Source organism: Scyliorhinus torazame, chromosome 16, assembly GCF_047496885.1.
Source record: "Scyliorhinus torazame isolate Kashiwa2021f chromosome 16, sScyTor2.1, whole genome shotgun sequence".
Classification (NCBI taxonomy): Eukaryota; Metazoa; Chordata; class Chondrichthyes; order Carcharhiniformes; family Scyliorhinidae; genus Scyliorhinus; species Scyliorhinus torazame.
Genome location: NC_092722.1, coordinates 76,281,102 through 76,295,469, shown reverse-complemented (window position 1 = coordinate 76,295,469; position 14,368 = coordinate 76,281,102). Strand labels below are relative to the sequence as shown.

Sequence of the window (14,368 nt, the reverse complement as noted above, 5' to 3'; positions counted from 1 at the left end):
CTGAACCCCAACCCAGCCCCCTTGTACCCCCACCCAGCCCCCCTGTACCCCAGCCCAGCCCCCCTGTACCCCAGCCCAGCCCCCCTATACCCCAACCCAGCCCCCGTACCCCAACCCAGCCCCCCCGTACCCCAACCCAGCCCCCCCGTACCCTAACCCAGCCTCCCTGTACCCCAACCCAGCCCCCATGTACCCCAGCCCAGCCCCCCTGTACCCTAACCCAGGCCCCTTGTACCCCAACCCAGCCCCCGTACCCCAACTCAGCCCTCCTGTACCCCAACCCAGCCCCCCGTACCCCAACCCAGCCCCCCTGTACCTCACCCCAGCCCCCAGTACCCCAACCCAGCTGCCCTGTACCTGAACTGAGCCCCCCTGTACCCCAACCCAGCCCCCCTGTACCTCAACCCAGCCCCCTTGTACCCCAACCCAGCCCCCCTGTACCTCAACCCAGCCCCCCTGTACCCCAACCCAGCCCCCCTGTACCCCAACCCAGCCCCCCTGTACCCCAGCCCAGCCCCCCTGTACCCCAACCCAGCCCCCCTGTACCTCAACCCAGCCCCCCTGTACCCCAACCCAGCCCCCTGTACCTCAACCCAGCCCCCCTGTACCCCAACCCAGCCCCCTGTACCCTAACCCAGCCCCCCTGTACCCCCACCCAGCCCCCCTGTACCCCAACCCAGCCCCCCTGTACCCCAACCGAGCCCCCCTGTACCCCAACCCAGCCCCCCTGTACCCCCACCCAGGCCCCCTGTACCTCGACTCAGCTCCCCTGTACCCCACACAGCTCCCCTGTACCTCAACCCAGCCCCCCTGTACCACACACAGCCCCCCTGTACCCCAACCCAGCCCCCCTGTACCCCAACCCAGCCCCCCTTACCCCAACCCAGCCCCCCATACTCCAACCCAGCCCCCCTGTACCCCAACCCAGCCCCCCTGTGCCCCAACCCAATCCCCTGTACCCCAACCCAGCCCCCCTGTACCCCTACCCAGCCCCCCTGTGCCCCAACCCAGCCCCCCTGTACCCCAACCCAGCCCCCCTGTACCCCAACCAGCTCCCCTGTACCCCAACCAAGCCCCCGTACCTCAACCCAGCCCCCCTGTACCCCAACCCAGCCCCCCTGTACCCCAGCCCAGCCCCCCTGTACCCCAGCCCAGCCCCCCTGTACCCCAACCCAGCCCCCCTTTACCCCAACCCAGCCCCCCTGTACTCCCACCCAGCCCCCCTGTACCCCAGCCCAGCCCCCCTGTACCCCCGCCCAGCCCCCCTGTACCCCATCCCAGCCCCCCTGTACCCCAACCCAGCCCCCCTGTACCTCAACCCAGCCCCCCTGTACCCCAGCCCAGCCCCCCTGTACCCCAGCCCAGCCCGCCTGTACCTCAACCCAGCCCCCTGTACCCCAACCCAGCCCCCCTGTACCTCAACCCAGCCCCCCTGTACCCCAACCCAGCCCCCCGTAACCCAACCCAGCCCCCCCTGTACCCCAACCCAGCCTCCCTGTACCCCAACCCAGCCCCCGTACCCCTACTCAGCCCCCCTGTACCCCAACCCAGCCCCCCATACCCAAACCCAGCCCCCCTGTACCCCAACCCAGCCCCCCTGTACCACAGCCCAGCCCCCCTGTACCTCAACCCAGCCCCCTGTACCCCAACCCAGCCCCCCTGTACCCCAACCCAGCCCCCTGTACCTCAACCCAGCCACCCTGTACCCCCACCCAGCCCCCCAGAACACCAACCCAGCCCCCTGTACCCGAACCCAGCCCCCCTGTACCCGAACCCAGCCCCCCTGAACCGCAACCCAGCCCCCCTGTACCCCGACACAGCCCCCGTACCTCAACCCAGCCCCCCTGTACCCCAACCCAGCCCCCCTGTACCCCAACCCAGCCCCCTGTGCCCCAGCCCAGCCCCCCTGTACCCCAACCCAGCCCCCCTGTACCCCAGCCCAGCCCCCCTGTACCCCAACCCAGCCCCCTGAACCTCATCCCAGCCCCCCTGTACCTCAACCCTGCCCCCCTGTACCCCAACCCAGCCCCCTGTACCCCAACCCAGCCCCCCTGTACCCCCACGCAGCCCCCCTGTACCCCAGCCCAGCCCCCCTGTACACCAGCCCAGCCCCCCTGTACCCCAGCCCAGCCCCCCAGTACCCCAACCCAGCCCCCGTACCCCAACCCAGCCCCCCCATACACCAACCCAGCCCCCCCGAACACCAACCCAGCCCCCCCGTACCCCAACCCTGCCTCCCTGTACCCCAACCCAGCCCCCGTACCCCAACTCAGCCCCCCTGTACCCCAACCCAGCCCCCCGTACCCCAACACAGCCCCCAGTACCCCAAACCAGCTGCCCTGTACCTCAACTGAGCCCCCCTGTACCCCAACCCAGCCCCCCTGTACCTCAACCCAGCCCCCTTGTACCCCAACCCTGCCCCCCTGTACCTCAACCCACCCCCTTGTACCCCAACCCAGCCACCGTACCCCAACTCAGCGCCCCTGTACCCCAACTCAGCCCCCCGTACCCCAACCCAGCCCCCCTGTCCCCCAACCCAGCCCCCCTGTACCCCAACCCAGCCCCCCTGTGCCACAGCCCAGCCCCCCTGTACCTCAACCCAGCCCCCTGTACCCCAACCCAGCCCCCCGTACCTCAATCCAGCCCGCCTGTACCCCAACCAAGCCCCCCTGTACCCCAACCCAGCCCCCCTGTACCTCAACCCAGCCGCCGTGTACCCCCACCCAGCCCCCCTGAACACCAACCCAGCCCCCCTGTACCCGAACCCAGCCCCCCTGTACCCCGACCCAGCTCCCGTACCCCGGCCGAGCCCCCCTGTACCTCAACCCAGCCCCCGTACCTCAACCCAGCCCCCCTGTACCTCAACCCAGCCCCCCAGTACCCCAACCCAGCCCCCCCATACCCCAACCCAGCCCCCCTGTACCCCAGCCCAGCCCCCCTGTACCCCAACCCAGCCCCCCTGTACCCCAGCCCAGCCCCCCTGTACCCCAGCCCAGCCCCCCTGTACCCCAGCCCAGCCCCCCTGTACCTCAACCCAGCACCCGTATCCCAACTCAGCTCCCCTATAACCCAACCCAGCCCCCCTGTACCCCAACCCAGCCCCCCTGTACCCCAACCCAGCCCCCGTACCTCAACCCAGCCCCCCTATACCACAACCCAGCCCCCCTGTACCCCAGCCCAGCCCCCTTGTATCCCAACCTAGCCCCCCTGAACCTCAACCCAGTCCCCCTGTACCTCAACCCTGCCCCACTGTACCCCAACCCAGCCCCCTGTACCCCAACCCAGCCCCCCTGTACCCCCACCCAGCCCCCCTGTACCCCAGCCCAGCCCCCCTGTACCCCAGCCCAGCCCCCCTGTACCCCAGCCCAGCCCCCCTGTACCCCAGCCCAGCCCCCGTACCCCAACCCAGCCCCCCCGTACCCCAACCCAGCCCCCCCGTACCCCAACCCAGCCCCCTGTACCCCAACTCAGCCCCCCTGTACCTCAACCCAGCCCCCCGTACCCAAACTCAGCTCCCCTATAACCCAACCCAGCCCCCCTGTACCCCAACCCAGCCCCCCTGTACCCCATCCCAGCCCCCCTGTACCTCAACCCAGCCCCCCTGTACCTCAACCCAGCCCCCCTGTACCACAACCCAGCCCCCCTGTACCCCAGCCCAGCCCCCCTGTACCCCAACACAGCCCCCCTGAACCCCAACCCAGCCCCCTTGTACCCCCACCCAGCCCCCCTGTACCCCAGCCCAGCCCCCCTGTACCCCAGCCCAGCCCCCCTATACCCCAACCCAGCCCCCGTACCCCAACCCAGCCCCCCCGTACCCCAACCCAGCCCCCCCGTACCCTAACCCAGCCTCCCTGTACCCCAACCCAGCCCCCATGTACCCCAGCCCAGCCCCCCTGTACCCTAACCCAGGCCCCTTGTACCCCAACCCAGCCCCCGTACCCCAACTCAGCCCTCCTGTACCCCAACCCAGCCCCCCGTACCCCAACCCAGCCCCCCTGTACCTCACCCCAGCCCCCAGTACCCCAACCCAGCTGCCCTGTACCTGAACTGAGCCCCCCTGTACCCCAACCCAGCCCCCCTGTACCTCAACCCAGCCCCCTTGTACCCCAACCCAGCCCCCCTGTACCTCAACCCAGCCCCCCTGTACCCCAACCCAGCCCCCCTGTACCCCAACCCAGCCCCCCTGTACCCCAGCCCAGCCCCCCTGTACCCCAACCCAGCCCCCCTGTACCTCAACCCAGCCCCCCTGTACCCCAACCCAGCCCCCCTGTACCTCAACCCAGCCCCCCTGTACCCCAACCCAGCCCCCTGTACCCTAACCCAGCCCCCCTGTACCCCCACCCAGCCCCCCTGTACCCCAACCCAGCCCCCCTGTACCCCAACCGAGCCCCCCTGTACCCCAACCCAGCCCCCCTGTACCCCCACCCAGGCCCCCTGTACCCCGACTCAGCTCCCCTGTACCCCACACAGCTCCCCTGTACCTCAACCCAGCCCCCCTGTACCACACACAGCCCCCCTGTACCCCAACCCAGCCCCCCTGTACCCCAACCCAGCCCCCCTTACCCCAACCCAGCCCCCCATACTCCAACCCAGCCCCCCTGTACCCCAACCCAGCCCCCCTGTGCCCCAACCCAATCCCCTGTACCCCAACCCAGCCCCCCTGTACCCCTACCCAGCCCCCCTGTGCCCCAACCCAGCCCCCCTGTACCCCAGCCCAGCCCCCCTGTACCCCAACCCAGCCCCCCTGTACCCCAACCCAGCCCCCTGTACCCCAGCCCAGCCCCCCTGTACCCCAACCCAGCCCCCCTGTACCCCAACCCAGCCACCCTGTACCCCAGCCCAGCCCCCCTGTACCCCAACCCAGCCCCCCTGTACCTCAACCCAGCCCCCCTGTACCCCAACCCAGCCCCCCTGTACCTCAACCCAGCCCCCCTGTACCCCAACCCAGCCCCCGTACCCTAACCCAGCCCCCCTGTACCCCCACCCAGCCCCCCTGTACCCCAACCCAGCCCCCCTGTACCCCAACCGAGCCCCCCTGTACCCCAACCCAGCCCCCCTGTACCCCCACCCAGGCCCCCTGTACCCCGACTCAGCTCCCCTGTACCCCACACAGCTCCCTGTACCTCAACCCAGCCCCCCTGTACCACACACAGCCCCCCTGTACCCCAACCCAGCCCCGCTGTACCCCAACCCAGCCCCCCTTACCCCAACCCAGCCCCCCATACTCCAACCCAGCCCCCCTGTACCCCAACCCAGCCCCCCTGTGCCCAAACCCAATCCCCTGTACCCCAACCCAGCCCCCCTGTACCCCTACCCAGCCCCCCTGTGCCCCAACCCAGCCCCCCTGTACCCCAACCCAGCCCCCCTGTACCCCAACCCAGCCCCCTGTACCCCAGCCCAGCCCCCCTGTACCCCAACCCAGCCCCCCTGTACCCCAACCCAGCCCCCCTGTACCCCAGCCCAGCCCCCCTGTACCCAAACCCAGGCCCCTTGTACCCCAACCCTGCCCCCTGTACCCCAACCCAGCCCCCCTGTACCCCAACCCACCCCCCCTGTACCCCAACCCAGCCCCCCTGTACCCGGGCCCAGCCCCCCGTACCCCAACCCAGCCCCCCTGTACCCCAACCCAGCCCCCCTGTACCCCAACCCAGCCCCCCTGTACCCTAACCCAGCCCCCTTGTACCCCAACCCTGCCCCTGTACCCCAACCCAGCCCCCCCGTACCTCACTCCAGCCCCCAGTACCCCAACCCAGCTGCCCTGTACCTCAACTGAGCCCCCCTGTACCCCAACCCAGCCCCCCTGTACCTCAACCCAGCCCCCTTGTACCCCAACCCAGCCCCCCTGTACCTCAACCCAGCCCCCCTGTACCCCAACCCAGCCCTCCTGTACCCCAACCCAGCCCCCCTGTTCCCCAGCCCAGTCCCCCAAACCCTAACCCAGCCCCCCTATACCCCAGCCCAGCCCCCCTGTACCCCAACCCAGCCCCCCTGTACCCCAACCCAGCCCCCCGTACCCTAACGCAGCCCCCTGTACCCTAAACCAGCCCCCCTGTACCCCAACCCAGCCTCCCTGTACCCCAACCGAGCCCCCCTGTACCCCAACCCAGCCCCCCTGTACCCCCACCCAGGCCCCCTGTACCCCGACTCAGCCCCCCTGTTCCCCAACCCAGCCCCCCTGTACCTCACCCCAGCCCCCAGTACCCCAACCCAGCTGCCCTGTACCTCAACTGAGCCCCCCTGTACCCCAACCCAGCCCCCCTGTACCTCAACCCAGCCCCCTTGTACCCCAACCCAGCCCCCCTGTACCTCAACCCAGCCCCCCTGTACCCCAACCCAGCCCTCCTGTACCCCAACCCAGCCCCCCTGTTCCCCAGCCCAGTCCCCCAAACCCTAACCCAGCCCCCCTATACCCAGCCCAGCCCCCCTGTACCCCAACCCAGCCCCTCTGTACCCCAACCCAGCCCCCCGTACCCTAACGCAGCCCCCTGTACCCTAAACCAGCCCCCCTGTACCCCAACCCAGCCCCCCTGTACCCCAACCCAGCCCCCCGTACCCCAACCCAGCCCCCCTGTACCTCAACCCAGCCCCCCTGTACCCCAACCCAGCCCTCCTGTACCCCAACCCAGCCCCCCTGTTCCCCAGCCCAGTCCCCCAAACCCTAACCCAGCCCCCCTATACCCCAGCCCAGCCCCCCTGTACCCCAACCCAGCCCCCCTGTACCCCAACCCAGCCCCCCGTACCCTAACGCAGCCCCCTGTACCCTAAACCAGCCCCCCTGTACCCCAACCCAGCCTCCCTGTACCCCAACCGAGCCCCCCTGTACCCCAACCCAGCCCCCCTGTACCCCCACCCAGGCCCCCTGTACCCCGACTCAGCCCCCCCTGTACCCCAACCCAGCCCCCCTGTACCCCACAAAGCTCCCCTGTACCTCAACCCAGCCCCCCTGTACCCCACACAGCCCCCCTGTACCCCAACCCAGCCCCCCTGTACCCCAACCCAGCCCCCCTGTACCCCACCCCAGATCCCCTGTACCCCAAACCAGCCCCCCTGTACCCCAACCCAGCCCCCCTGTACCCTAACCCAGCCCCCTTGTACCCCAACCCAGCCCCCCTGTGCCCCAACCCAATCCCCTGTACCCCGACCCAGCCTCCCTGTACCCCTACCCAGCCCCCCTGTACCCCAACCCAGCCCCCCGTACCCCAACCCAGCCCCCCGTACCCCAACCCAGCCCCCCTGTACCCCAACCCAGCCCCCCTGTACCCCAACCCAGCCCCCCTGTACCCCAGCCCAGCCCCCCTGTACCCCAACCCAGCCCCCCTGTACCCCAACCCAGCCCCCAAGTACCCCAGCCCAGCCCCCCTGTACCCTAACCCAGGCCCCTTGTACCCCAACCCTGCCATCTGTACCCCAGCCAAGCCCCCCTGTACCCCAACCCAGCTCCCCTGTACCCCAACCCAACTCCAATGTACCCCAACCCAGCCCCCCCGTACCCCAACCCAGCCGCCCTGTACCCCAACTCAGCCCCCCTGTACCCACACCCAGCCCCCCTGTACCCCACCCCAGCCCCCCTGTACCCCAGCCCAGCCCCCCTGTACCCCAACTCAGCCCCCCTGTACCCACACCCAGCCCCCCTGTACCCCAGCCAAGCCCCCCTGTACACCAACCCAGCTCCCCTGTACCCCAACCCAGCTCCCCTGTACCCCAACCCAGCCCCCGTACCCCAACCCAGCCCCCCTGTACCTCAACCCAGCCCCCCTGTACCTCAACCCAGCCCCCCTGTACCACAACCCAGCTCCCCTGTACCCCAAACCAGCTCCCCTGTACCCCAACCCAGCCCCCCTGTACCCCAACTCAGCCCCCCTGTACCCCAACCCAGCTCCCCTGTACCCCAACCCAGCTCCCCTGTACCCCAACCCAGCCCCCCATACCCCAACCCAGCCCCCCTGTACCCCAGCCCAGCCCCCCTGTACCCCAACCCAGCTCCCCTGTACCCCAACCCAGCTCCCCTGTACCCCAACCCAGCCCCCCGTACCTCAACCCAGCCCCCTGTACCCCAACTCAGCCCCCGTGTACCCCAACCCAGCCCCCCTGTACCCCAACCCAGCCCCCCTGTACCCCAACCCAGCCCGCCTGTACCCCAACCCAACCCCCCTATACCCCAACCCAGCCCCCCGTACCCTAACCCAGCCCCCTGTACCCCAACCCAGCCACCCTGTACCCCAACCCAGCCCTCCTGTACCCCAACCCAGCCCCTCTGTACCCCAGCCCAGCCCCCCTGTACCCCAACGCAGCCCCCCTGTACCCCCACTCAGCCTCCCTGTACCCCCACTCAGCCCCCCTGTACCTCCACCCAGCCCTCCTGTACCACCACCCAGCCCCCCTGTACCCCAATGCAGCCCCCCTGTACCCCAGCCCAGCCCCCTTGTACCCCAGCCCAGCCCCCTGTACCCCCATGTACCCTCAACCAGCCCCCCGTACCCTAACCCAGCGCCCTTGCTCCCCCACACAGCCCCCCTGTACCCATCCGCCTCTCCGTCCCCTACCCCTCATCTCCCTCCTCCCTGTCTCCCCCTCTCTGTCTCCCTCCACCCCATCCCCCTCCCCGTCCCCCACACGCTCGTCTCCCTCCTCCCTGTCTCCCCCTCTCCGTCTCCCTCCCCCTCATCTCCCTCCCCCATCTCCCTGCCCCCTTTCCCTCCCCGTCTCTAAACCCCTCGCCTCCCTCCCCCTCTTCTCACCCTCCCCGTCTCTCTCCCCCGTCTCTCTCCCCCCGTCTCTCTCCCCCCGTCTCACTCCCCCGCCTCACTCCCCCCGTCTCACTCCCCCGTCTCACTCCCCCATCTCACTCCCTCCGTCTGTCTCCCCTCGGCTCATTCCCCCCGTCTCACTCCCCTCGGCTCAATCCCCCCGTCTCCCTCCCCGTCTCACTCCCCCGTCTCACTCCCCCGTCTCTCTCCCCCGTCTCTCTCCCCCCCCGTCTCACTCCCCCGTCTCACTCCCCCGTCTCTCTCCCCCCGTCTCACTCCCCCGTCTCACTCCCCCGTCTCTCTCCCCCCGTCTCTCTCCCCCCGTCTCTCTCCCCCCGTCTCTCTCCCCCCGTCTCTCTCCCCCCGTCTCTCTCCCCCCGTCTCTCTCCCCCCGTCTCACTCCCCCGCCTCACTCCCCCCGTCTCACTCCCCCGTCTCACTCCCCCATCTCACTCCCTCCGTCTGTCTCCCCTCGGCTCATTCCCCCCGTCTCACTCCCCTCGGCTCACTCCCCCATCTCACTCCCCCCGTCTCACTCCCCCGTCTCACTCCCCCGCCTCACTCCCCCGTCTCACTCCCCCTGTCTCACTCCCCCCGTCTCACTCTCCCCTTCTTTCTCCCCTCGTCTCACTCCCCTCGTCTCACTCCCCTCGTCTCACTCCCCCGTCTCACTCCCCTCGTCTCACTCCCCCGTCTCACTCCCCCGTCTCACTCCCCCGTCTCACTCCCCCGTCTCACTCCCCCGTCTCACTCCCCCGTCTCACTCCCCCGTCTCACTCACCACGTCTCTCTCCCCTCGTCTCAATCCCCCGTCTCACTCCCCCGTCTCACTCCCCCCGTCTCTCTCCCCTCGTCTCAATCCCCCGTCTCCCTCCCCGTCTCACTCCCCGTCTCACTCCCCCGTCTCACTCCCCCGTCTCACTCCCCCCGTCTCTCTCCCCTCGTCTCAATCCCCCCGTCTCCCTCCCCGTCTCCCTCCCCGTCTCACTCCCCCGTCTCACTCCCCCCGTCTCACTCCCCCCGTCTCTCTCCCCTCGTCTCAATCCCCCCGTCTCCCTCCCCGTCTCACTCCCCCGTCTCACTCCCCCGTCTCACTCCCCCGTCTCACTCCCCCGTCTCACTCCCCCCGTCTCTCTCCCCTCGTCTCAATCCCCCCGTCTCAATCCCCCCGTCTCACTCCCCGTCTCCCTCCCCGTCTCACTCCCCCGTCTCACTCCCCCGTCTCACTCCCCCGTCTCACTCCCCCGTCTCACTCCCCCGTCTCACTCCCCCCGTCTCTCTCCCCTCGTCTCAATCCCCCCGTCTCACTCCCCCGTCTCACTCCCCCGTCTCTCTCCCCTCGTCTCAATCCCCCCGTCTCACTCCCCCGTCTCACTCCCCCCGTCTCTCTCCCCTCGTCTCAATCCCCCCGTCTCACTCCCCCGTCTCACTCCCCCCGTCTCTCTCCCCTCGTCTCAATCCCCCCGTCTCACTCCCCCGTCTCACTCCCCCCGTCTCTCTCCCCTCGTCTCAATCCCCCCGTCTCACTCCCCCGTCTCACTCCTCGTCTCACTCCCCCGTCTCACTCCTCGTCTCACTCCCCCGTCTCACTCCCCTGTCTCACTCCCCGTCTCACTACCCCCGTCCCGCACACCTTCTCACTCCCCCGTCTCACTCCCCCGTCTCACTCCCCCGTCTCACTCCCCCGTCTCACTCCCCCCGTCTCTCTCCCCCCGTCTCAATCCCCCCGTCTCAATCCCCCCGTCTCACTCCCCCGTCTCACTCCCCCGTCTCACTCCCCCGTCTCACTCCCCCGTCTCACTCCTCGTCTCACTCCCCCGTCTCACTCCTCGTCTCACTCCCCCGTCTCACTCCCCTGTCTCACTCCCCGTCTCACTACCCCCGTCCCGCACACCTTCTCACTCCCCCGTCTCACTCCCCCGTCTCACTCCCCCGTCTCACTCCCCCGTCTCACTCCCCTGTCTCACTCCCCGTCTCACTACCCCCGTCCCGCACACCTTCTCACTCCCCCCCGTCTCACTCCCCCCGTCTCACTCCCCTGTCTCACTCCCCTGTCTCACTCCCCCGTCTCACTCCCCCCGTCTCACTCCCCCCGTCTCTCTCCCCTCGTCTCAATCCCCCCGTCTCCCTCCCCGTCTCACTCCCCCGTCTCACTCCCCCGTCTCACTCCCCCGTCTCACTCCCCCGTCTCACTCCCCCCGTCTCTCTCCCCTCGTCTCAATCCCCCCGTCTCACTCCCCCGTCTCACTCCCCCGTCTCACTCCCCCGTCTCACTCCCCCGTCTCACTCCACGTCTCACTCCCCCGTCTCACTCCTCGTCTCACTCCCCCGTCTCACTCCCCTGTCTCACTCCCCGTCTCACTACCCCCGTCCCGCACACCTTCTCACTCCCCCGTCTCACTCCCCCGTCTCACTCCCCCCGTCTCTCTCCCTCGTCTCAATCCCCCCGTCTCACTCCCCCGTCTCACTCCCCCGTCTCACTCCCCCGTCTCACTCCCCCGTCTCACTCCTCGTCTCACTCCCCCGTCTCACTCCTCGTCTCACTCCCCCGTCTCACTCCCCTGTCTCACTCCCCCGTCTTACTCCCCGTCTCACTACCCCCGTCCCGCACACCTTCTCACTCCCCCCCGTCTCACTCCCCCCGTCTCACTCCCCTGTCTCACTCCCCCGTCTCACTCCCCCGTCTCACTCCCCCGTCTCACTCCCCCCGTCTCTCTCCCCTCGTCTCACTCCCCTGTCTCACTCCCCGTCTCACTACCCCCGTCCCGCACACCTTCTCACTCCCCCCCGTCTCACTCCCCCTGTCTCACTCCCCCCGTCTCACGCCCCCGTTTCACGCCCCTATCTCGTGCCCCCGTCTCATGCCCCCATCTTATGCCCCCATCTAACAGCCCCATCACAAACCCCCATCTCACGCCCCCATCAAAAACTCCGCCTCTCGCCCCCGTCTCGCGCCCCCGTCTCGCGCCCCCGTCTCGCGCCCCCGTCTCGCGCCCCCGTCTCGTGACCCGTCTAACGCTCCCGTCACACAACCCCCATCTCGCCCCCCCCCCTCACGACCCATCTAGTGCCCGCCTCCCTCACCCTCAGGTTGCTCCCATTCGCCACACCCCCACGGGGAGTTTGCGACTCACCGATGGTCCGGGATCCGATGCAGCCCATGTTCTCGGGGGAGGGTGGGTGATTCCCTGGTGATGGCGTTAGAATAGCAGCATACTGAGGGGGCTCGGCAAGTGGAGGGACATGTCTCCCTGTCTGTGCACACTCCACTCCCTCCGGCAGGAATGGATGGCGTCTCCCTCCCTCTCCCTCCCACCCTCCCACTCTCCCTCCCACCGCGCTTTGCCCACTCACTCCTAGTCTCTCTCTCCCTCTGTCTTTTTCTGTGCCTCTCTCTCCCTTTCTCTGAATCAGTCCCTCCCTCCGTCTCTCCCTCTCTCGGAATATCTGTCAGCTTCACCCTGCCAGTTCCTCCCCCCCCCCCACCCCCCACCCCACTGTCTCTGTCTCTGTGTGTGTGTGTGTCTCTCTCTCTCTCCCTCCCGCTCCCTCTCTCTCTCTCCCTCCCGCTCCCCCTCTCTCTCTCCCTCCCGCTCCCCCTCTCTCTCTCCCTCCCGCTCCCTCTCTCTCTCTCCCTCCCGCTCCCTCTCTCTCTCTCCCTCCCGCTCCCTCTCTCTCTCTCTCTCGCTCCCTCTCACTCTCCCTCTCCCTCTCTCTCCAGCCACACACTGCAGTCTTTTTGTCCTCTCACAATGGAGGGGTTGACAGGGAAAGTGCTGGAGCTTGTGTACAGATTGGCTCCGAGTGACGGGGCGTGTCGGATGACACATTGCTGCCTCCTGCTCTCTCACCCCCACACTCACTCTATCGACCAGCTGCTCACAGACACACAGGCACGACTACATTAACAATCAGGCTGTGTACAGAGAGAGACAGAGCGAGAGAGAGCGGGAGAGTGACAGAGCGAGAGAGAACGGGAGAGTGACAGAGCGAGAGAGACAGGGAGAGAGAGACAGTGAGAGATAGACGGAGAGAGACAGAGCGAGAGAGAAGAGCGAGAGAGACAGCGAGAGAGACAGAGAGAAAGAGACAGAGCGAGAGAGGGACAGCGAGAGAGGGACAGCGAGAGAGGGACAGAGAGAGAGGGACATAGAGAGAGGGACAGAGAGAGAGAGACAGAACGAGAGAGACAGAAAGAGAGGGAGGGAGAGAGACGGGGAGAGCGACAAAGTGAGAGAGACAGAGCGAGAGAGAACGGGAGAGAGAGACAGTGAGAGAGAGACAGAGCGAGAGAGACAGAGCGAGAGAGACAGAGCGAGAGAGACAGCGAGAGAGACAGAGAGAAAGGGACAGAGCGAGCGAGAGAGACAGAGCGAGAGAGACAGCAAGAGAGACAGAGGGAGAGAGACAGCGAGAGAGACAGAGGGAGAGAGAGACAGACAGCGAGAGCGACAGCGAAAGAGACAGAGCGAGCGAGACAGAGCGAGAGAGACAGCGAGAGAGAGAGACAGAGCGAGAGAGACAGCGAGAGAGACAGAGCGAAAGGGACAGAGCGAGCGAGAGAGACAGAGCGAGAGAGACAGCGAGAGAGAGAGACAGAGCGAGAGAGACAGCGAGAGAGACAGAGCGAAAGGGACAGAGCGAGCGAGAGAGACAGAGCGAGAGAGACAGCGAGAGAGAGGGACAGAGAGAGAGGGACAGAGAGAGAGGGACAGAGAGAGAGAGACAGAACGAGAGAGACAGAGCGAGAGGGAGGGAGAGAGACGGGGAGAGCGACAAAGCGAGAGAGACAGAGCGAGAGAGAACGGGAGAGAGAGACAGTGAGAGATAGACGGCGAGAGACAGAGGGAGAGAGACAGAGCGAGAGAGACAGAGAGAGAGAGAGAAAGGGACAGAGCGAGCGAGAGAGACAGAGCGAGAGAGACAGAGCGAGAGAGACAGCGAGAGAGACAGAGGGAGTGTGATAAACGGCTACTGCCTTATCATCATGTAAGGTGATGTCCCCTTTAAGACCGGGCTTGGAACCCTGGGGACTCCACCTCTGGCTCCGCCCATCTGGGAGCCATACATAAAGGCCTGCCTCATGGTCTGGATTGCAGTCAGCTCTCGTCCAAATCTGTAGCATAGTTATTAGTCTAATAAAGCCTTCTTTACAGTTTAATCTCTAAGCGTCATTATTGAGGGTACCTCAATTTAATAGACTAAACTAGATTCAGGATGGACGCAGGCCTAAAACCAGAGAAGCTCAATCTGGAAGCACGAACGCCGGAGGCAAAGGAAATTTTAAAATACTGGCTGCGGTGCTTCGAGGCCTACCTGGACTCCGCAGAGATTCCCGTCCTGGGGCCACGAAAGCTGCGTCTACTCCACGCCCGGGTGAGTCACAGAATCTCCGCCACGCTCGAAAAGGCGACGACTTATGAGGAAGCGATTGAGTTGCTCCGCAAGCGGTTTGTCAAACCCGTCAATGAGGTGCACGCCCGGCATCTGCTCTCTACCTGCCGGCAGCGCTCGGGGGAATCGCTCGACGAGTTTGTTGAGAAACTCACCGCGCTTGCCAGGGACTGTGACCATCAGGATGTGACAGGGGAAGTCCATATGAACCTGCACATCAGAGATGC

The 14,368-nt window shown here is 67.1% G+C and overlaps 1 protein-coding gene across 2 annotated transcripts in view; it reads right to left on the bottom strand.

Annotated features, from left to right (window-relative positions):
• The window catches only part of LOC140392885 (protein FAM131B-like), a 121,304-nt gene extending 108,797 nt beyond the window's left edge, over positions 1 to 12,507 (bottom strand). The window contains exon 1 of one of the 2 annotated variants that reach the window (XM_072478646.1): positions 11,882 to 12,507. In XM_072478646.1, coding sequence (XP_072334747.1) covers positions 11,882 to 11,909 — 28 coding nt within the window. In that variant the 5' untranslated portion in view covers positions 11,910 to 12,507. The remainder of the gene's footprint in view (positions 1 to 11,881) is intronic. The other variant, XM_072478644.1, reaches the window with a different exon arrangement.
• Positions 12,508 to 14,368: the final 1,861 nt, after the last annotated feature.